Source organism: Aplidium turbinatum, chromosome 8 (genome assembly GCF_918807975.1).
Source record: "Aplidium turbinatum chromosome 8, kaAplTurb1.1, whole genome shotgun sequence".
Lineage (NCBI taxonomy): Eukaryota > Metazoa > Chordata > Ascidiacea > Aplousobranchia > Polyclinidae > Aplidium > Aplidium turbinatum.
In genome coordinates, this window is record NC_137479.1 from 16,947,372 (window position 1) to 16,971,115 (window position 23,744).

General features: G+C 37.7%; 3 protein-coding genes across 3 annotated transcripts in view; 1 reads left to right on the forward strand and 2 right to left on the reverse strand.

The window, feature by feature from the left end:
- Positions 1-1,818, reverse strand: part of LOC145775934 (transformation/transcription domain-associated protein-like) — a 55,174-nt gene extending 53,356 nt beyond the window's left edge. The window contains exon 1 of the mRNA XM_082587344.1: positions 1,734-1,818. Within this exon, the coding sequence (XP_082443470.1) occupies positions 1,734-1,818 (85 nt within the window). The remainder of the gene's footprint in view (positions 1-1,733) is intronic.
- Positions 1,819-11,775: 9,957 nt separating this feature from the next.
- LOC145776104 (uncharacterized) lies at positions 11,776-14,564 on the reverse strand. Its single transcript, XM_082587510.1, has 4 exons — positions 14,348-14,564; positions 13,284-13,531; positions 12,763-12,879; positions 11,776-11,927 (listed from the first exon to the last, which is right to left on the reverse strand). The coding sequence occupies exons 1-4, from the start codon at positions 14,359-14,361 to the stop codon at positions 11,776-11,778; spliced, it is 531 nt and encodes a 176-aa protein (XP_082443636.1). The 5' UTR covers positions 14,362-14,564.
- A 2,162-nt stretch (positions 14,565-16,726) lies between these two features.
- Positions 16,727-18,568, forward strand: LOC145776105 (zinc finger BED domain-containing protein 5-like). Its single transcript, XM_082587511.1, has one exon. The coding sequence runs from the start codon at positions 16,727-16,729 to the stop codon at positions 18,566-18,568; it is 1,842 nt and encodes a 613-aa protein (XP_082443637.1).
- The last annotated feature ends 5,176 nt before the right edge of the window (positions 18,569-23,744 follow it).

The following is a 23,744-nucleotide window of genomic DNA, read 5'->3' on the forward strand; positions in this document are numbered from 1 at the left end:
TTTTTAATAAATTTTTTTTAGAAAGCTTTGCTTGTTTTACTAATTATTAGAGAAACTACTTTTTTATAATTCAAATGCAATACAAACAAAATCATTTCATTGCAGCAAAATCCAAAATCCCAAACTAAACCCCATTTAATAATAAATACAACTAATTATATTATCATAATATACAACTTGAAAGAATAAATTAGATAATAGTATCAGAATTTGCTTTTCACATGCATAAAGTTGTATCATATGGATGTTATGCCCATTGAACCATTGCAACCAAGTTAAAACATACACTTTCTCAAACACTTTTTGTTGAGCAAATTAGTTAAACACAAAAATCAGACAATTGTATTAAAACGTCTGGCAAATAGGATAGACAATTAAATGATTGGAAGTGGCTGCATTTACGGCGCCGTAAATACAGCCGTTCCATGCAATTTTTTCTAATCTTTACGTCGCTTTTACTGCACATGCGCACTGTTGCTGGAAAAAAGTGCGTATATAACTTCTAAATTCAACAGTGCGATTTTTGTCTGGCTCGTACTCGTAAGGACATGAGTTCGATTCCACCAAAAGGTTTTTTTTTTTAAACTCAATTCTAACCCGAAGTGACTCAATCGTTAGGCTACGCATTTTTGTGGCCGTTCAGTTTAGTTTGTTTTTAGTTCTGACCATCACAACGAAAAAACAGCATATGACAAACATAACAGAGGTATAGAAAAAGGTAGAAGCGACAAAACGCAGACGTTAAGAGTGTATGATAGCAAAGCAGGACAATCAGTTTAAAATATGGCACGGAATTTGTTTTTACTCATTTTAATTGTTAAAGAAAAAAACTCACTAGCCTTTTTCTCTTAGTTTTAAATTTAAAAAAATTTGTTAAGGTGTTACAAGTTACGACGACGTCACGGTTACGACCGTGCCATATTTCAAACTGATTGTCCTGCTTTGGTATCACGCACGCTGTAACCTCCGCGTTTTGTCGCTTCTACCTTTTTCTAGACCTCTGCTATGCTTGTCATATATACTGTTTTTCACTGTGATGGACAGAACTAAATATTGCCATAAAAATGCGTAGCCTAACGATTGAGTCACATCGGGTTAGAATTTAGTTTAAAAAAAAATCACCAGTATTGGTATCGAACTCATATATAACTTTTGAGTGCGAGCAAGACAATTATCGCACACGCCACAGATTCACTTGGCAAAACAGTTGAATTTAGAACTAATATATGCACGTTTTTTCATGTGTTTCGCTTAGAAAGAGGTAAAAAAGAAAAAAAATATGCAGCAAGCGCGCAGACGCAGCAACAGCGCGCAGTAAAAGCAACGTAAAGTTTTTAAAAAAAGCATGGAACGGCTGTATTTACGGCGCCGTAAGTGCAGCCACTTCCTAAATGATTATGTTTGGTTTACTAATTTTGGTTTTAGTACATCAGTTCGAAACGGAATGTATCCTGGCTATTTTTGGTTTACTAATTTTGGTTTTAGTACTTCAGTTTGAAACAGCATGTATACAAAAACATTGCATACTTAGTACTAGATGGTTAGTAACTGCATATATATATGTATTTATACATAAAACAATGAAAACTATTAATACTACAAAAAGTGCTCAATGCCAAGCAAAAAGGCAAAGCAGAGCGAATTAAATCAAATATAGTTATTACTATCTGAAGCCTTCAGATAATAATCAGGCTTCAGATAGTAATAACTATATTTGATGTATTTATACATACGTGTTGTTTGGCTGTTCAGCAATGCAATGTATGATTGATACTTGACAAAATTCTGACAAACATCACTTACAGGTGTTTGTAACATCTCCTAGCATGAATTCAACTGCTCTGTAACTATTAGTTACATTTATCAGTATTTCTTTTCATCTAATAAAGTTAAAACTCAATTAATTTTCAACAACTTTTTCAATAAGATGTCACTCTCAGTTAAAATCACGTAGCAATAACATAAATTAGGCCACAACAAAACCTAAACATTGTTTTATGCAGGCTCTGATTTCTTTAAGGCAGTGGCTATTTGACCGGCTCCGGTCTTTGAATCTGAAACACTATTTGACCGGTCATGACGTCACTACATAAGCACTTTTTTCTTTTTCTCTTTCAAAGCAAAAGACGATAAGCGCGTTAAGTTTTAAATTCAACACGATTTTTTCAACTGAATCCGTGGCGCATACGTAGCGTCTCGGGCTGCCATTCTAGAGGGAATGAGTTCGGTTCTATCCAGAAGCGTTCTTTTTTTTTTTTTTTAACTAAATTTTTGAAAGTGGAAAGTTGTCTTGAAGGGTTGGTTGAGATGATGATTTGAAACTTGACTGATTGTTGTGCGACAATGAGACTGGATTTAATTTTTAACTTCGGACTTCAGCGAAACGTAATCTTACAGCCTATTAGAAGGTGTGATTTTTTCAGAGAAATTGTGCTAAGAAATGAAAGGAATTTGTTAAAAATAAAGACTAGAAAAAACTTTTTTAATTCGTTTTGAAACTTTTTTATTCACTTGTTGATTTATTCATATCAGTTTGTATCCTTTTGTAGTTAAAAAAAAAAAAAAAAAGAACGCTTCCGGATAGTATCGAACTCATTCCCTCTAAAATGGCAGCCCGAGACGTTACGTATGCGCCACGGACTCAGTTGAAGAAAACGTGTTGAATTTAAAACTTAACGCGCTTATCGTTTTTTACTTTGAAAGAGAAAAAATGCTTATGTAGTGACGTCATGACCGGTCAAATAGTGTTTCAGATTCAAAGACCGGAGCCGGTCAAATAGCCACTGCCTTTCTTTAATCATACCATACTCATTACCGGTACATATATATAATAAAGGCCTAGACCTGGACTATAGTAACTTCAAATGCAAAAAAATGAAAGGCAGTAATGATTCCTAAGTTTTCCTCCATTTGAAATGTACAACAATTTATTTTTTCCTGTGTAAAAATCACTCTTCTGTCAAAATATCAACTATATATTCAACTTCTTCCATAACCATTCAAAATGGCTTTCAATGTAACTTCAACATTTAACCCTAACTTCCACAGGAATCTAGCTTTACTTTTATAAATATGGTTACATACAATAAAGTGTACAGTATACCGATATCTTAAAAAAAAAACAGGCCATTATTAGACCACAAACTATGGGCAAACCGAGCAACCAAAATAACGTTAAATTGGTACCGTAGCCTACAATATCTCCTAAGAGGCTAGAAACATGTTTACTTCTCTGAAGCTGAACTTCATTATTTACCCTACTTTCTTTCAGGATTCTTGTGTCTTTGCAATTCTGGTGACACCTAATTTTTTTTTTCTAGATCTGCTAATGCGAGCATCATGCCTACTTTTAATTTTTTTCAAAATGTAAATGTTAAATTTTGGACGACTAGGTTTCAAAATGACCTGCTTGCAATTTCAAACTATTTTTTTTTCCAGCAAATAGTAGAACAAAAGATTCTTATACAGTAGGCTACTGTAGTGTTATTTGATTAGCCTACAGTGTAATCATTTGCCTTCTGTATTTAGCAATTGTTTCCATCTGCATGCTGATTATGTACGAAATATCTTTAAGAAAAACCGTTCGCCTTGTTCAAAAGCGTAAAAAATAGGTAAAATGTAATTATTATCAAATCAACTTATAACACTTGACTTGAGTTGCACCTATGTAAGATATCTATGGTTGCACTGCACCAGCCACCACGTAGAGATTGTTGTACAGGTGGTGAGTCCCGCACTATCAACGCCCTATAACTTGTAACTTAATTAGGATAAGGGCGCTGTAAAGGCTTCGCTGTTTAAGCATTTACCTCAGTCACGAGTGGTGACTACTCCATTTTATGTGGATGTATTGCATCTGTAAAATATAACATAATTTAATTATGAAGTTTGATTATTGTGCATCTCTTTACATGCAAAATAAAAATGTTGATCTTTGCTTCAAATTAAAATCCCTGCAAAAAGAATATATATGTTGAATTTTGATGTCACGGTCACGTGACTAAAAGTTGCGGTTCAAAGCTAAGGCATGTTTCACGGTTTGTGTTTCCGTTGAGGAAGCAAGATATTTTATAAAATTGAAAGTTAAACGAATCAAAAACTTGTGCGAGGAATTATCAAAATCTGGAAGAAGGCTGAAACTTTCCTATATTCAATGAAATTGAAACATGCAAAACTAATCAACAACACAAAACTCGTCAACCGTCATAGGTGCTTTTGCGAATTCAGAAAATTCTTCAGAGTGAGTCGCTTTGAAAGTAATAAAACATTTGTTTTCATTAGGAGACGTGATATACCAAAATTTCCGATGAAGATTTTTAAGGGTCCGCGACCGCTTCGAAGGAACCAAAAAAGGTCCGCCAAGACAAAAAGGTTTACTGATGTAGGGTGTAGTAAATTGGGTAGGCATAATTACCGAAAGAAAGACGTCGAGAGATAGGAACTAGCCACCCAACTCTCCTTAGTGCCGAAGGCTTTTTGCAATGAGAACCATATCTTCTCATCTCTGACACTTGCCATCAAGTATGAGACCATCTTCACCTTACTCGTAAAATGAACGGTGCAAAAACTCTAAAAAAGGAAACCTCTTAGAATGAAGCAAAAAAAAATAGCCTATAGGCCTATAATCATAAAAATTAAGATTCCAATTTCCGCAATTTGAAGAAACAAAGTGAGCAAAATTTGAACAAGTACTTGGTCAAGTGCACCCCTAAAAAACGATAAAAAGTAAACTTCTCTCCGTTTTTGCAAATTTTGATCACTCAAACACATTTCATTGAAGTGGTCGGCGGCATATAAGGCACTTGTGTTAAGCAGTAAGGATAAGAACTTGGTTATGTGGTGCTCAAAGATGGAATAGCTTATTCCGAAGTAATAACCTAATAGTAGTGTTATGGTTTTATTTATAGTCGCTCTACAACAGCTAAGGTCTTTTAGCGACAGGGCTCATTTTTAATTTTTATATCAGATTTAAAAGGTCATCACATTATTAATCGACTTCTAGGCTATTCACTGCGTTATGCAAGAAAGAACACAATCAATACCGTACCTTAAGCTTTCGATATGCTTTCGATAAGCTTTCGATATGACCAGACCTGGAATCGATCACAGATCTACCATAACCGAAAGTGAAACCACTAGGCCACTGAGCTGGTCTATTCCGAAGTAAAAACATTATTTACTTAACTTAACTGTGCAGCTCTTTAACTCATCTTTGCGTCTTTTTGTCGCTTTTTATGCTTACTGTGTTGTTGAGCTTGGAATGCAATCGAGCAATCAGTTCTGCCGCCGGAGTATTGAAATATACACTTAGTCTTACGCAGGGCCGTGTGAGCACCACCTCACCTCAGAAATCTATTAGTGAGCCTCTATGTTTCGATGTTTAGTGATTGCTTTTAAATATAGAACCAGAAAGTGTTTAGGGCCGCAAATTTTTCAATGTTGGGAGAATTTGAGAGCAGCAGGTGGAATTCCGGAGCAGCAGTGACCGAGTGGTTAGCACGTTTGGCTCGCAGTCGAGAGCCTGCATGTTCGACTCCAGCCACCCGCACTTGCTGTTGTTTCTCTGGGCAAGAAACTTTACGATAATTGCCTCTACCCAGTGACCGATTTCGAGTAATGGGTAGTACCAAATTTAAGTCATAAGTAGAATAGTGGTCACAGCGGTAAACCATAATCTCTTCGTGGGAAAATTGTAACATAAAGTTCCCGGATGCGTTCGTCTGGATGTAATGACCGAAAAGAAACACTCTTCCGAAAACGTCTATTCGAGAAGTGTATTTCTGTAAAAATAGCCCACGGCTGTCGAAATTGGGGTGCAACGCGATGCACCACTAAACTTGTCACTACAATGCAAATTACTTGGATCAAGACAGAAATTTCGTCCAGCTGGCAAGCACTAAGCAGAACAGTTAAATATGCGACCAACTCTCAAGTAACAATTTTAAGAATGACGAGAATAGCTTGCAATATCTCAAACGCACGTAAGCAGTTACTGTGACGTAATAATCCATAAGCAACGATAAGGTATTCAAGCACCTGTTCAAGTAATTAAAGATTTAACGATGATGTAATGTTATGCTGCAGCTGCAATGCCCCACAGGTCCTGCAAACGATCGTGCAATCTGCTCACCTTTTAGAAATATTCCATTACGTAGGCCTAATACGCTAAGATTCAGTAGACCTGAACGGTTTTATATGACGTTTGATTTGGTGAACAATTGTCTGGGGCAAGTAGACAACCGGAAACAGACATTGCCGTCGGCTGCAGCGTGGGTCAGGTGTACGTCGGAAGGCGTACACCGATGCATAGTGCTCAAGTCCGCTTTCCCGCAATGCAGGATAAATATATGAAAAACAAAACAAACAAACAAAACAAACAAAACAATTTTTACATTCATCATTTTAACAAAGAGTAAACAACTTTTAAAACTTTATAGAAAAACATAGTTGATAGGCTATGTCCGCAATGCAGAAGGTGATCTAGGAAAACGTTAGGAAAGACCCAAAATTTTAACCCATTAAAATTGGTGCACGGTCGATTGGTCGACAGACATTTGGTCGACAGGACAATTGGTCGACAAGACAGTTGGTCGACAGGACATTAGGTCGACGACGATTCATTTTAGGGTTAGGGTTAGAGTTAGAGTTAGGTTAGGGTTAAGGTTAGTTAACTATGGTCAAGCAGGTGTGAACAATGGTCAAGCAGCACGTCCCCACTTCGCCAAGTATTCAGATCCCCGTACGAAAACCAGATGGGACATGGCCTCTCTAGACTTGCCTCATCAAGGCGTAACCGTTTGCTCACTGGTGTTGGACGCTATGGTGCAGACATGTTGCGTTGGGGCCAGTAGCGCACCCAGAAAAAAATTTAGGGGGGGGCTAATTCAGAAATTTCGGCCGAGTGATTTGCGACAATAGTGACAGTAGGCCAATGCCCATCCCTTTGATTAATATTTAAAGGCACTCACGGCCCACTACCCACCGGTTGCCGATACATCAGTATTCGTTCTCTCAATCAGATTAGAAGTTGGCCTAGTGAACCCCATGCTATTAGAACCATCAACACTCTCATTCCTACGTCGACTCTCGCAATCTTCTATAGATCTCGACTTTTTTGTCATGTATGACAAAATAGAATTAGCTTTCCGTTTGCCAACACAAATAAGTACGAAAACAACAACTAGCACGAAAACAGTTTGAAACAAAACACTAATTGTGTAAACAATAAATTTGATGTGGACATTTTTCCTACTTACAAAACATTTAAAATTAGTTGGTATTTTCAATTAAAGTCCCAGACGCCTTCGTCTCTCTGCTCAAATGTCGTATACAGTTTTACACCACGAGAGTACGGGAGCATCTGAACGTTAGAGAGTTAAATAAAGGTGCCATCAAAGACCATAGGCCTACCATGGAGTGTTCTTTTTGCACAGATCAAAAATTCTCTGCTGACTCATTTAAAATTTTACGCAAAGGCAAATCCCAATTTGACACCAAAATCCAAAATTCAAAAAGCACTGTTAACGCTACAACCCAAATTCAAACAAACAATTACTTGCTGGAGGCCCGTCCATTCTTCTTAACATTTACTTGATGTATCATGTTCCCTGTGGTGCAAGTTTTTTTGTAGTTATGTAGTTGCCTTTTCCTCATGTAAATTTACCTTCAAGAAGTTGAACTTTATCGCATTTTTTAATTAGCCTACCTTATTTTCAGATTCCTGATGAGGGCTCAAAGTTTAGCCAAAATCGTTCGACTGTTAAAACTATTTGTAAATATGTAAAATATATTGTTATAGTTCTCTTCCCTGTTGTATTGTTGTGTCTTATTTATATCTAACCTGTAAGCAAAAGGTATAACTTAACCCTATCTGAATACGAGCTGTTTTCGTACGCGGAAAGCACGTCACGGGCTATCTTAGCCCCGTGCTAATTAATCGTTAATAACGGGAGCTATGAAAATCACAGAGCCAAAATACTTTACAAAATAATAGCCATGTGTATTGTGCATATAGAAATTAAATTTTTATCCAACAAATTTATTGGAATAAAGTGTTTGAGATGAAAAGGCGTCAGAAAGTCGGTTTTTATTCTACTTTCCCAAAAATAGCTTCAAAATTGAAATTTTCGAATTATAACACAAAGTAATGCTAAACTAAACAAAACATTACTTTTTCTCATAATTATAAGGCACTTTTTGGCGTTTTTACATTTCAAAGTAATTGCACGAACATTTATATTGCCCTTACATTAAATTATATATATCTAGCATGGACGAAAATGTCTAGCCACCTGAGACGAAATGCTTATATTGTGAAGGGCAAAAATGTAGAAAAATGACCAGTGTAGGTTTAGAAAATTTGCAAAGAACAAAAACTAAAAGTCAAGAAATTTCACATTTCTAGCACATTTCCTTCTGTAAAATATTTTACTACTAGATTGGGGCGTCCTCATAAAGCCGGTGTCACTACAGATAGGGTTAAATGGTGAACATACAAAAACTTCATTTTTTGTGGCGGGTTTGGGGGGGGCTTGAGCCCCCTTAGCCCCATGCTGGGTGCGCTACTGGTTGGGGCTTGGCAGAGAGTGCTGCTTGTGAGTGTGGCGAAATGCAGACGGCAGCCCACATTATCAAGGATTGCCGGCTATATAGACCACCCCATGGTATGGAAGGCCTAATTTTCATCTATGACGACACCAGGCAGTGGCTAACCAACGGATGCCCTAACATATAGCGACAATACGAGAGAAGAAGAAAGCGGTACCGTAATACAAAGAACAATTTTCGATAAGGGGGGCATCAAGAATATGTCGACATGACTTTTAAGGTTTACGTCAGCTCCGGAGATCAGTAAAATATAAGGTTCTCATTATCGTGATTGTAACCCGCGGGAAATTTTTTCTCTAAAAAACAGATTCCCGGGAAGCTAAACAGTTTTTCCAGCCCTGGTAGAAAACAAGAGGAATTAAATAATATACCACTGTCTTGCATGTCTTGCACCAGTGGCGTAGCCAAGGGAGGGGGGTTCAGGGGTTTCAACCTTTCAAATTGAATTTACGGATGTTAATACATTGTTTACAAGAAAAGCTTTAGTCTATGATGTGATTTCTCGTCAAACTGTGCAAGGATGCAAGCCATCTGCAACTGCTGAGATCGCTTGTTCGATCTAGATTAACATCTAAACAGCTATTCGTTATACAAAACTTGAATATATCAGAAATAGCCTAAAGTAACTTCATTGTCTCAAAGCTTTTTGTTTGACACTCATCAAGATGTATGTCTGACCTATATGCCGTTACATTTTCTAAACTTTGGGTTGACTTCAGAGCATAAAAGCTAGTGACTTACCTGAATAAGATCGTTTTTGAATCAACCAAGGAGAAAATTGATAAATAATAAAAGTGTAATAATCTCGCAAAAAAAAGCAATCAACCTATGTCTCAAAAACAAAGTTTGTCTAATTTTAAACGAAACTGCATTAAAAGAGCGAGTTTTGCCAATACCAAACATTCAAATATCTCAGTCTGGAATTAGCAACAAGAAAACATAGAGACTTTAGCTTTATTTCCGAAAAATGCCGAAGAAAACATGATCTTATCCTTTTGCTATGCCACCGGACAGCACCATTTTACAGAAATATTCATACCCACAATTTTGTTGAAAATGCTCTCATAATGCACCAAACTGAAAGTAATTTTTCAAAATTTTCTGGGGGAGGCCCCCCAGACCCCCTGCCGCTAAGTGTCGCCTTCGGCGAACACGCCATCGGGCTTCGCCCGCCGGCTGTCAACACCCCCCCCTTTTAAAACTTGTTACTATGCTACTGTCTTGCACTGTCAATATTTTGCCCCCCCAATGTTGAAGGTCTGGCGGGCCACTGCCTAGGCCTACGCAAAAAAAAATTAAAAAAGGATGTCTATCCTAAAATTAAGCGTAGATATCCAATACTACTTCAGGGTATCAGCAGCAGCAAATTTTTTAAAGTTAATTGGAGGGTAATCGGCTAATTTCATGGGACATGTGAAGGGTTCCAGTACAGCCAGTGGCGGCTCGTCAGAAGGTGCTGCGGTACTGCAGCACCCCCTAGCGTAATTTCACTGGTTACACATATAACTTAATGTATAACCTAACCTTTATTGAAGAACCTAATATAGGTGTATTTCTTGAAAATCTTATCAAACCTATCGTCATATCTAGAAAACAATAGCACAAATCACCGCATTAAACAAATTCTGGTACGGAAACTCTGGTACTGCAGTCCCAGTTTCAGCTAGTTTGTGTGGTATTGCGCATGCGCAAATTTCTCACAAGTGACGATTTTAGCTGGGAGAGGGACTGCGTTTTTTGCAGTACCAGTGTTGCCATGTTGTAGTCTTGAAACTTCTCTTACGAGAGAAACTGCTGGACTGTAAGCCAGTGGTATTACGATTGGCAACCCTGTCAGTCGAAGCTAGTCAGACAGCTAAGGGCGCGTTCACACTATAAGAAAACATCGCGGCAGCAACGCGAAGCAAACGTTTGACGAGAAAAAAAAGTGTCTACACTACAGTTGTTTCAACGCAGGCAAAGCAAAACGAATGCTCATGCCTTTATGACGCAACAATGCTTTTTTCAGCCACTGTAAAAATTGTTTGATCAGTGTCAATGGTGCCACTACTGGTGTTTTTCGACTAGATCTAGTGTTTTTCGATTGCATCTAGTGTTTTTTTTTTCGTTATCTAGTGTTTTTTAGCGATTTAGCGCTATGTTGGTGTGCATAACTTTGGACAGTGTTCAAAGTAGCCCTACCTATTGTTTTGTTTGGCTGTATCAATGTGTTTTTAGTACTTTTCAAAATGGACTATGTTGCACCCAATGATGACCAAATTTGAGATATTTAGCATAAATACTTTAAAAAATACACGCAAATAACTGTGAAATGTGTTCAAAGTAGCCCCACCTTATGGTACGCTTAGTCGCTTACATTTCGGGTGTGGATTATAATGGTAAAAGACGAGGGACCATTTTATTTTGCTCCTGCAACCTTTCCACTCGGGCTTTGAAAGTAAAACACAAGGGCCTTATCCAAACAGGTTATTTGTGCAGATTAAATTACAGCGACATAGCGATTCTATTATATTCGCGCAGTCTGAATTTGGAAAACTGTTAATCAGTGGGCAGCTTGGACTTCCAGCAAATAAACCGCTACACGGTACAAACCAACTATCAATGCCGTTTGTATTTGTAGATGAAGCTTTTCCCCTTAGTCAAAACTTGATGTGACCCTACCCTGGTTCAGGCCTATCTCATGATCAAAAAATATTCAACTATAGGCTGTCGCGTGCGCAACGAATTGTAGAAAATGCTTTTGGCATATTAGCTTCAAAGCTTAGATGTTTTCGTCGTCCTCTTCTAGTTGCTCCTACTTCTTAAATTGTTAAGGCAGCCGTTGTTGTTCACAATTTTCTCCGACGTGAGTGTGGTACACAATATCAAAGTCCGAATTCTACTGACCATGGGGACCGTGCACCTAGGTGAATGGAGAACGGAGGGCATTTCTCAAATGCGTCGCATCGGAAGACGAAGCTCATCTGAAGCCATGAATGTACGCGAATCTTTCAAAGATTATTTCAGTAACGTTGGAGCAGTTTCATGGCAAAATGAAAAAGCTCTGAGCACCACGTAGCTTAAGATGAATTGTAGCATGAAATAACCATTTTCAAGTTTGTTTCATCACAATGTATTTCAATGAAAAATGTAGAAACATCAGAAATGGCACACTAATATAATAGGCTACTAGTTACAATGTAATAATTCCACTTGTTGTGTGTACGTTTTAACCAGCTCCATCACTTCGTTTTGGAAATTCATCCTGATTAGTTTTGGCATTTGTCTGGCCTCTTTTGCTACAAAGTCAAAGAAAGAGCCGGTGGAATCATGTTCTTGTTCTGCAAAAATGAAAACAGATACATTATAACATCATCACCAACCAATTTTGATTATACAGGCCATGAATTAATCCTCATGTCGAGGGTGTGGCCTGTCTGTCTGTCGAGAACGAAGTCTTCCCCTCCACACCTCGCGATTTATTGGGTTGGCAGAGTCCATGTTCAGGGCTACAAGGTCACGTTTTACAAGTTCTTCCCAAGAAAGTTTTGGTCTACCTTGACCCCGCTGTGCTGCGATGTTGACACATCTGACCTGTGAGATCCAGCTTGAGCTACGCTCAACGTGACCAAGCCATCTCAGTCTGCCTAATTGGAGGACTTTACTGATGTCTTTTAGTTTGAGCTTTGATAGAAGAGTCTCAAACTGAATGTTGTCTTTAGGCTTGACTAGGCAGGTCCATCTTACCATCGCTCTGTCATTACGTTGTAGGCGCTTGACGGTGCTTGCTAAAGTAGCCTACGTTTCAGAGCCATAGAGCATGACACTCCTCATACAACTGGAGTAAACTTGCTCTCTGGTTGCAGCAGGAAATTGCTTGCTTGTGAGGATAGGTGTTAACAAATATTGTTAACAATAGGTGTTAACAACAAATTGTGTTAAATTAATTCATGTGCTTTCAAACTTGTGTGGAGTTCTCGAGGTTGCGATGCCAGTTCAGTATATTTGTATTTCTGACCAACAAAGCGGAAAAATAAATTTCATGTTCATAGCCGGGGTCTAGCTAAAAGTTGAGTAGGCCTACTGAATAGAAATTAACTACTGAACATTTTGAAGTTTATTATGGCAAAGAAAGGTAGGCTATTGTAGTTTCAAAACAGCAGATAGTTTGGTTACCTGCTTCCTTTTGTATGTCTTTTAACTCCTTCATGCAAAAGCTAGCAATGGATGTCGTACAATCGCTTAATTTGCGTTTGCGACCGCCAGTTCTTTTCTTTTGCTTTGTACAAGTATCTGTGAAAGACGTAAAGCAATATGAAGACGTGTTTGGTTGGTTTTTGAATCTTTATCCTCAGACTGACGAAGCCTCAATATGCCCGTTTCGCATAGGCTACTTGTAGAGGCTTTTGAAACAGGACTGGTTACCGAGATTGACAGAGTGAAGTTTCCTATTCCTATAGTTGTTGGCGAAGAAATGTTCCATCCACTAGGTGCCGCTGAATGGTAAGCAGTCCTAAAATGCGTCTCTCAAACGCACACCCCAAAAACCGAACCGGCGCCGCTTGATCTTGAGTCGGGTGCTAAGCCACTGACATCTGTTAATAGGTCCATAAACACACACAACATAACCCACAAACGATTTGCGATGAATTCAGCATTTACAGGCCGCAAGGCGTAGCCTACTTCAGCTTATTTACCTGAACTCATACGCTGGTTCAATGAAATTGGCGATGATTCTACTGAAGCAAGCTCGCTGTCCTCAAGAGAAAGAGTGACATTTTCATTTGGAGCCTCCGATGATTGGCTGTTGTCAGGCAATGAATTAAAAACTGACTGAGCGTCAGCTTGTATGTCTCCAGCAATGTGGCAGTCAGCTTCATTTTCTGTAAGAGGTGATTTTTCTTGAAGATCCTCTGAGATTCCAAACGTCAGATTAGAAGTAGTTCTGTGAAAACATTTGTATACTTATAGTGCCATGGGTATTTGGGTAAGGCTATTCGAAACAAAAATATTTCGTTTCGAAGCGAAATTCCTTTTCTTGATTTCGTTTCGAAATAATTTCTGAGTAGAGAAATTCGTTTCATTTCGAAGTCCAAGCCATTTCGTTTCGTTCTGTGTTCGAAACGAAATATACAAGAGTTTGGAAATATAAAAAGTGCCAAAAACTTATACATCAAAGTGAATTCGCATTAAGGCTGTTCGAAACAAAATTCCTTTTCTTGGTTTCGTTTCGGAGCAAAAATCTTTAAAAAGAATTTCGTTTCGAACAGCCTCAGTATTGGGTACGCAACCAAGGCCGGATTTAGCTGATGGGGGGCCCGGGGCACTTTTAGATCGGGGGGCCTGGGGCACTTTTAGATCGGGGGGCCCCCGTGCAAAAAAAATTTTTCAAGCCTACGGCGCGAAAAACCATCTCTACGTCTACAGTAGCATCAGTCCAGTACTGCACAGCATTTTGCAGAAACTTTAAAGGCCAAAAGGGAAAAAATAACACAAAATCACATTTTTTTCCACATAGGGGGCCCTTCAAAAGTCGGGGGGACCGGGGCAACTTCCCCCTCTTCCCCCCCCTAAATCCGGGCCTGTACGCAACAAAACATTTCAGTGACATAGCAGGCTTATCCTTGAGCAATTAACTTTCAGTTATGGCAACATACGTTTGTGTGAAATACATATTGATTGAGAGAAATGTAGGCTACATACAGGTACAGATTGATTTATTTTGCACCACATAGGCTAAGCAATGCCTGAAAATACTTACTTTCTATATGCCATGACTGGGTCAAGAAAACTCGTAATGTTGAGCAAACTCCACGGCTTGCTAGTGGCAGCTGCATCGCCAGATCGAGGGATTTTTTTCTTTATTTGTCTGTATTTATCCCGAAGTGATTTCCACACTTTTGAACAGTCTGAAACTAAACAAGCATATTTTCATCTAACATGATACATATTAATGACTCATCCATACACTGACTTGTCCTGCATGTTCGGTCCTGTAATAGGCTACCATGAACAGTTACATGGCTAAAAAACAAGTATCCTATCAAGCAAAACATTGAGTAATACGGTGAATCTGATATGTCTCTTCTAAAGTAACTGTGGTTACTCAATGTTAGGAGAAATGCAGATGATAAATTTTACTTGGATCCATGTATTGTAGGATGCAACCATAGAGGTCTGGTCTGGGTTATGTTGGTTTAGATCTCACATTGTTATTATGCACTTCAAATACAATAAACTACAAAAAGCAATAATACTCTAAATATACCCCAAAAAACACTTTTACACTATGTTATATTGGGTGGTCCTTATATGTAGTTATAATTCAAAAGTTAACAAATAAGGACCACTCTAATATTACAGTATACTGGTACTAGGTACTACAAGACTCACCATCAGGGCAATTACATTGAGCCGCAACTTGCACCCAAGCGTTCTCACGGCTGTTGTGGTTGTGGTAGGACTGTGTCTTCAAATCCCAAAGACATGAAAAGCCTTGTACGGCCAAAATTAAAGTTTCCAATTTTTGGTTGTTGTTGAAAAATGTGCTCATTTTTTTACTGAGAGTACCGTAACAACTAGTAGAGCTAGCTACAATAATGTTATGATCTAAATGATACCCTTTCTAAGTTACTGTTCTAACTACAGATTCTAACTAAAATAATTGGGATATATTCCTGATTCACTGGTCATGAAACTGAGCACTTTGGGTACAAGCTTGCTGTCCTAGGTAGCCTAACCATACTCATTTTATAATAATTTTCCTTAACTACAGTCCTAGGTAAAGCCAAAATAACTTACTGAGACCCAGCAATTGCCTGATCTGCTACAGAAACTTTCCCAGGCTATTCAATATCCCTGTATAACTACCAGCTTCAAACAGGGTAGTTGTCCAGACTCCAGCCTAAGCGAAGCAGACACCCGAGACTCAGAAAATCAACTTTCGAGCCAAAAACACGCATGACGTCACGCAGAAACCAAGCGCAGCTGAGCAGAAAAAACGCTCAGGATCGATCTTTGTCACACGCTCACTTTGTGAAACTGAAGCAAAGCAACTACAAGTGAGCGACACCAGGCGACAATAAAACAAACAAAAGGTTCGCTTTGCTGCGGCGAAAATAACTGTAGTGTGAACGCGCCTTAAATGTGTGTTCTCCCTCACTAACTTGCAGTTGCTTTTTGAGCTGTTTAGAGTTAGACTAATGTAAATTAAGTATTTTTGTAGAGTTAGACCTAGACGTCAGTCTTTTAGACAATTATGATGTTGGACTAAGAACAGATGCTTACAGCATAGGCTACATTTATTTTCTTTAACATCTCTCAGTATAGATAGACCTATGCATAGCATTAACTGGTTACCTTTTCCTGTTTATTGGCATGTTCGTATACCGTATTGATGTTAGGTCTATATTGTAGCTTTCACAACCATTTTCATTCCAGACACGTTAATGATGAAAAATAAACTAAACTACCGGTATATGCCAACAGTGAATAGGCTATGAATCTTTAAACTGCATAGCCTACTGCAGTGCTCCGCAACCGGTGTGCCGCGGCACACCGGTGTGCCGCGAGGCGATGCTAGGTGTGCCGCGAGGCGATGCTAGGTGTGCCGCGGGATAACTATCATCAGAACATACTTTTTGAAAAGAAAGGAGTTTTATGTTTTAAAAATTCGCGCTTTACCACTGCAAGACAACTCAAACTCCAGCTAGACTTCCCACTGTGTATTTATGATGTTTTTATGACTCACAATTAAAGTTTTCGCAATGGGAAGGCTGCCTTAGTTCTGAAAAAGGCTGGTTAACGTGGTTAGTGTGTTTTTAGAAGTCAGGCTAGGTCATTTCGAATTGTCAGTCAGCAGTGTTCAATAAAAATTTTCGTATTTGTTTCCTTGTATTTACAATTAAAGTTTTCGCAATGGGAAGGCAGCCCTAGTTTTAAAAAAAGGCTAGTTAACGTGGTTAGTCTGTTTTTAGAAGTCAGGATAGGTCATTTCGAATTGTCAGTCAGCAGTGTTTAATAAAAATTTTCGTATTTGTTTCCTTGTATTTTTCTAGCTTCGCTTTATTGTGAGCTAATAAGCTAATTCATTTGCAGTCCTTAAGAAAATCCTTGAAAACTAAAATTAACTAAAAATCTAATGGATAAGTTCTTGAAAAGATCAATAGAACCAGATAGCATGCCTAGTACAAGCCATGTTGCAAAAAGACCGAAGGTTTTAAAGAGGAAATACAAAGCAGATTACCTTCGGTTTGGATTTACTTGGTGTGGTAACGAAGAAGCTCCGAAACCACAATGTGTAATTTGTGGAGAGCAACTTGCAAATCAAGCAATGGTTCCAAGTAAACTTATCCGCCACTTACAAACAAAACATGTCAATTATGCCAACAAGGATAAGAAATTCTTTCAGCGGATTTTAAGTCAAAATAGAAAGCAAAAACACTTTATGAAATCGTCTTTCACAATTTCGGAAAAAGCATTAGAAGCTAGTTATCACGTAGCAAAACTGATTGCACAACAGAAAAAACCGCATAGTATTGGGGAAAAACTCTTAAAACCAGCATGCCTAGAAATTGTTCGATTGATGCTTGGACCAAAGGAAGTTGAAGAGGTACGGAAAGTGTCATTGTCTGCAGAAACTATTAAAAGACGAATTGATGATATGTCTGGTGATATACTTGAAACTCTAATTAATAAACTAAAAACGTCTGGGAAGTTTTCTCTTCAGATTGATGAAACAACAGATATTAACAAAAAAGCACAGCTGTTAAGTGTAGTACGTTTTGTCAATGGCGACTCCATAACAAACGAGTATTCATTTTGCAAAGAACTTCCAGAACGAACGACTGGCCAGGAAATTTTTAGAGTGACCAACGAGTTTTTCATAGCCCATGGTATCCATTGGAATAACTGCATCAATGTTTGCACAGATGGTGCATCAGCAATGGTGGGCGAAGGAAGAGGTTTTGCTGCATGGGTAAAACGTCAAAATCCAGCCATTCAACTTACGCATTGCTGCTTACACAGGGAAGCCTTGATGATCAAACATTTGCCAACGGAGCTGACAGAAACAATGAACGACTGTATCCAAATTGTTAACTTTATTAAAGCAAGAGCTTTGAATTCAAGAATTTTTTCATTGCTATGCGAAGAAATGGGATCAGAACATCAATCACTGCTATTTTACACTTCTGTGCGTTGGCTTTCCCGGGGAAAAGTTCTCGCAAGACTTTTCGAACTACGGCATGAAATAAGTCAATTCTTATTAAATCAGAACAACCATGATTTGTATAAACATCTTGAAGATGATCATTGGATTGCCAAACTTGCATACATGGCCGACATATTTGAACACTTGAATGAACTCAATATCAAAATGCAAGGCAAAGGTGAAAACATACTGACATGTTCTGACAAGATAAGAGGATTTAAAGAGAAAATAGTACTCTGGAAAAACGAGTTAAAAAGGGGATCACTGAAAATGTTTCCCAGAAGCAACCTAAATAGTATTGATAAAGAATTGGTGTTTGATTTGGCCAAAGAGCACTTAACTTTGTTGCATGAGAAATATGACCATTACTTTTTCACAATTAACACGGAACAATACGATTGGATCCGAAATCCTTTTGCGGCTAATGCTGAAATATCAACGCAAGACTTGACTTTGCCTGTTAGAGAAAACTTTCTTGAACTACGAAATGATAGAACTTTGAGATTAAAATTCAGCGATGTTCCACTTGATGAGTTTTGGATTTCAATTGAAGAAGAATATAAGCAAATTTCGCAGGCTGCTATTAAAATTCTGCTCCAGTTTTGCACCACTTATTTGTGTGAACAAAGTTTTTCTACTTTGGTATTGATCAAAAACGATAAAAGATCCTGCTTAAAAGAAATTGATGGTGAACTTCGAGTTGCTCTTTCAAATATTGAGCCAAACATACAGCGACTGTGCTCATTGAAACAAGCGCAAATATCTCATTAATAAATTAAGCTATAGTTTTTTTTTACATTTTGAGTATGTGTCGGCCAAATTGTGCCGCAGAACTTTAAAGAGTTTTTAAGTGTGCCGTGAGTAAATAAAGGTTGCGGAGCACTGGCCTACTGTATGAAACATCAAATCCATAATGCCAGATCAAACCTTAATGGTATATATAAATTGCAGATTTGCGTTATTGAGTTAGGTTGTAAATAAGTTAATTTGAAACTTTCCAATCTATAAAATGTGTTGTCCAACATTGATTTGTCAAACCATATATAAGTATTTTGGCAGAGACAAGTAATTTTGGATATGAAAGTGAAAGTCAAGTGGAATATGAGGTGAGAAAAAATAAATGATCACCCAATTTAAATGTTAGTTTTAACAACCTTGCTTTCTGTTGCTTAACATTAAGATTACGATGTTTTACATGGTATCGTACCTGATAATAGCATAGCCTACTGTACTGTAAAGGAAACTGCTCGTATTTATGCAAACAAGTACCGCAACTTTTGTGAAAAATTTTACCTAAAAATGAAATAAGACAATAATATATTTTAAACTCATGTAGATGCGGGAATAAAAGAAGAGAGCTGAAGAAGATATCACGGTATTTGACATAAATAGTCAGAGGAAAAGCTGTTGGGAAAGATGTCTTGATCAGAGGAAAAATGTCTTGATCAGGAGGAAAAAAAGTTGTCTCATAGTACAAGTGGCATTTAGACACATATGTCCAATATGCGTCCAGCTAGTAAACCTTCTTTTTGCGTTGAGTAACAATAAGGTTTATAGCTCTCAATGTTTTATGACTACCCAGACAGCAAAATCCACCATTTTTACATTGATTCAACGTCTGCAGATGTTGAATCAATGTAAAAATGGCAGATTTTGCTGTCAGGGTAGTTGCTTACTGCAAATCACAACAAAATCAATGTTCAAAGGCAATTTTTACTGCTAGTCCTACATTTTTATGGTAATAATATGTTCATTTTTTAAATAAGTTATTTGATGATTTTATGCATTGCATTCATTCCTCAAATTGTTTTATATCAGGCCTGATGTCATCTGATTGTTTTTATCGTTCTGAATACTTTCAATTCTTCCAACGCTCATTGTATGTAAATTTGTAACAGTAAATAGCCTATTTAGTGAGCTTTTAAATTGACTGCATCCAAAGTGGCTCTCTGTGACCTTTGTGCATTTGCATTTTGTGTATTATTTTGTTGTTTTGGATATGGACAGCTTTGTCTGAAGCAAATAAATAATAATAAAAATATGATATGTGAAATATATGTCATCCACTGTTTGCTTTTGAGTGCCTTCAGCCTGTAAGTTAGTAGTTTGAACAGACTCTTCAAAATAATTGCTTTATATCAAAACAACCTTTTTCACAAAAAGATGCTGTAACTCAAAACAGTCAAAGAATTTTTGATGTCAACAAAACTTTTGAATGTATGTCATATAGAGGCAAACCAAACATGGTAGCCTATAGGTGCAACAGGCCAAGTGCAACGTCGGCACGGTAGCCTGGCACTTGGCCTGCAAATTTTTTCATTTTTGTATCATTTCACATCGCCAGACGTTGAAATCATGTACAAAAGGGAACTTTGCTGACTAGGTACAGGTTTTAATTGAGAAACATTTACTAAAGCCATTGGATTTGTTCAAAGAACCCAATTAGCCTAACAGTTCGTATTTACATTGATTCAACGTCTGAATACGTTGAATCAACCAATTGGCCTATCGTTTTTCTTTGCATAGACTTCACGTCTGAACAAGTTGATTCAATGTAAAAAAAAACTGATTTGCTGACTGGCGCGGCGCTTGTAAATGCAATTGTCATTTCGCCGATCAATTGCAACACCGATTTGCTCCGAAATTTCAAAGTGCATTTCAATAGTTTGGCAACCTATTTTTTCATTACCATGGCAACAAGAAGAAGAGGAGAACTCCTCTCACTTTTTCAAAACGCTGGCAGCTAAAGTATTAAGAAAAAACAATTTTTTTGTTTCAAAGTTCTAAAAATCCACATTTTCAACTGCTTAAAATTTTTATTTTTTGTCCTGAAAACACCAGGAATGGCATTTTAGAGCATATAAAAGTGCAAAGTTTTCTGGGGGGGCATGCCCCCAGACCCCCCTAGGAGGCTCGCGCCTTCGGCGCTCGTCCGTTCCTGTCACTTCATGACGTCATATTTAACATCGCCATTTACAGCACCCCCATGGCCAAAAGTCACGAGCCGCCACTGAGTACAGCCATCGTGCGTAGCCTACTGTAGTACTTTCCTAGTAGCAACCAGCTCAATGGCCGAGTAGTTTCGTGTTCGGCTCTGGTGCTGGTAAATCTGCAATCGATTCTAGGTCGGGTCAAACCAAAAACTTTAAAAACGGTATCGATTGTGTTCTTTCTTGCATGACCCAATGAGAATACGTCGAGTAGCCTATAATAATGTGATAATATTTTAAACCTGACATAAAAAATGAGCTTGTCGCTAAAAGATCTTAGCTTTTTTAGAGCGACAATAAATAAAACCATAACACTATTATCTACAAGTAGCCAGGCGCGGATTTATGGGAGGCCCAGGGCCCCTCCAAAAAAAATTTTTGTGAGGAATTGTTGAAATTGTATATGTTGCCGCATCAAATGGTTTTGATATGCTTCTAAACAGCTGATATTATTCCCACGGCGGACAACTTATCCAGAGGGGATGTTTTTTTTTTTTATTATTATTGGCTATGGTTGAAATTATCCATCGATCAGACTTCGTTATTTTCTTTCATACAATTCAAATACATTTTAATAGCAACATTTGTTGGAGGTGACTCAGCTGAAACCAACGCTGAACCAAATGACGTCAGTTGAAACAATCAGAAACCTTGAATGGCTGTTTTATAGTTTTTAGTCTTCATTATAACTTCAATCAATTACCGTAGGCTATATGCCAGCAAAGTACAAACATACAAAAATCCAATTGGTTATAGCCACTGCATGCAGGGTTTTAAACCAGATTTCAAGTTTACTTTGCATGTTTAGCAGTCTTTATTCAAGCAAAATTTATTTTTTAAACATTCACAATTGATGAAAATGGCTGTTTTAATGCCTATTTTATAGCGTATCGTAGCCTATATGGCGTAGTATCATTGTTCTTTTATATTTTATCTTTTTCTTTCTATTTAATTGATTTTCAAATTTCATTTGGATTATTGTTTGTATGGATTTATCACTTCAAGCCCGGCTGACTTCAGTGAGTCGACTGAACTGTCTCCTACACCAACTCTACTTAGGATTGAAGTGTATCTGCGCACTAAATTTAGTAAATGACTTTGTTACCTTGTGAACTTGTAACCTAGATATTGTGACCTTGTAACCTCGACCTTGTGATCTTGCAACCTTTCTGCCACAATAAACTAACAGAACTCAAGACTATGTTCAGTTCAACCTACTTGGCTTGTTTCTTTGTGTTGTTGGAGGTCTCAAAACCGTATAGGCCTATCCAAGAGACGCATTACAATAATCCGATCCACTGTTTGGTGCCGGTGAGAAAGATATTCTCTAACGTAGAATTTGCGCCAAAATTCTGCAGAAGGTATGGGTCGGTCGACTTTTGTTTTTGATCTGGTGATGTTTTGATGTTGGCTACAGTATGTTTCTGTGGGTTCATTTTTTTCTTTTTTTTTTTGAAGCTGTGCTGCGTCTCAACTTCCCGCTTGGACTTAAAATAAACTCGCATATGAAAAACTGCAGACCATGTGCTCCGATCATCTCCACCACTACAGCGTTGGAGATGTCGGCGTTACACTGACGGCTATAGCCTATATGAGCAAACCGCGACATGTGCGTCCGCTACAACTATATCAGGTTAACAATACCTGCACAATAAACTTATTCAAGTATGGTTTATTCGTCCTTGGGTTTTTTTTACACCACTCTGCACAAAAAAATGTTCGTGGACAGTTCAAACAATGGCGATGCCTAGAACGCTAGAATTTGGACAAACTTGCATTGAATTTTCTTTCAACTAAATTTGATTATTGCAGTTTCTTGGTTTATTGATCTGAATCTGACGAATTTTGATCCAAATCCAAAAATAAACTTGCAAACGTTTTAATTCAGGTTTTTGAGTTTGAGTCACATTTTAAGTCAACTAGCTTTTGTGTCAACAAGCGTATAGAAAAACACCATATGCCTTCTCTTCAGACCCTTAAATCATGCCATTGTCAATTAGGCGTTTAGGTTTATAACATTGAAGATACTGTAGCCTACTCTCAAATTATTAATTTAGCCAAACACCAACAGGGCGAATCTTTTCTTCTCTCATCCAGTTCGACAGTGTTTCATTTCTTTTGTTGAATTGTTGCTTGTTTAGAATTCTCTGTCCTCTAGATGTCGCTAAATAGAAATGCGTCATTGAAGTGGATTTTCAATAATACATGGCAAAAGTTGCACGAGGTTGTTTGACCATGCTAGTTTTTTGTTAGGCCTACTCGTCGTGGGGTGGGGCTTACTTGTAAAATGAATTCGTGAAAAACGTCTAAAACAGGAAAACTCTATAAGAAAACAAAAAAGAAAATAGTCAAAAGAAATTTAAGATTCCAGTTTAAACAATTTGAAGAAACAAAGTGAGCAAAATCTGAACAAGAAATTGGTCACGTGCACACCAAAAAAAAAAACGATAAAAACATACAATATTGTTTTCTTTTTTTTGCAAATTTAGATCGCTTAATAAAATTTTATTAACTTGGTCGGCGGCATAAGGCATTTGTATTCAGAAAATTTAAAAGAGATAAGAATCTTGTTATGTGCCCCTCAAAAACGGAAAAAAGTAATATTCTAAAGTAAAGACATTGTTCACTAAACTACATCAGGTTAACAACACAATTAGTTTATTGCAGTGCTGGTGGAATTATTTGAAACATGCCTTGTCAGTTGCATTGTAGGCTGTAGCCTATGATAAGAAAAGATGTTGTTACCTCTGGCGGACTTTCAAAACGTCACTAATAGTCACGTCATATTTCACCTACGTAAAATGTCACGTCATATTTCACCTGCGTAAATATGATGAAACCCACTGCAGACAACAGCATGTGATCATTGTCTTGCGATTTCATTGTGGAAAATAACAAGACGAAATAGCTGCAGCTTTCCAAACAAATTGTACGCACAAGCACAAAATCAAAAATAG

Excerpts from the sequence above, each read along its gene's own strand:
- LOC145776104 (XM_082587510.1), bottom strand. Across the intron at positions 12,880-13,283 it reads GAACCAGCGTATGAGTTCAG|ATACTTGTACAAAGCAAAAG; the intron begins GTAAATAAGCTG and ends CGTCTTTCACAG. Across the intron at positions 11,928-12,762 it reads AGACATACAAAAGGAAGCAG|AACAAGAACATGATTCCACC; the intron begins GTAACCAAACTA and ends TCATTTTTGCAG.
- LOC145776105 (XM_082587511.1), top strand. The coding sequence starts at position 16,727 with ATGGATAAGTTCTTGAAAAGATCAATAGAACCAGATAGCATGCCTAGT.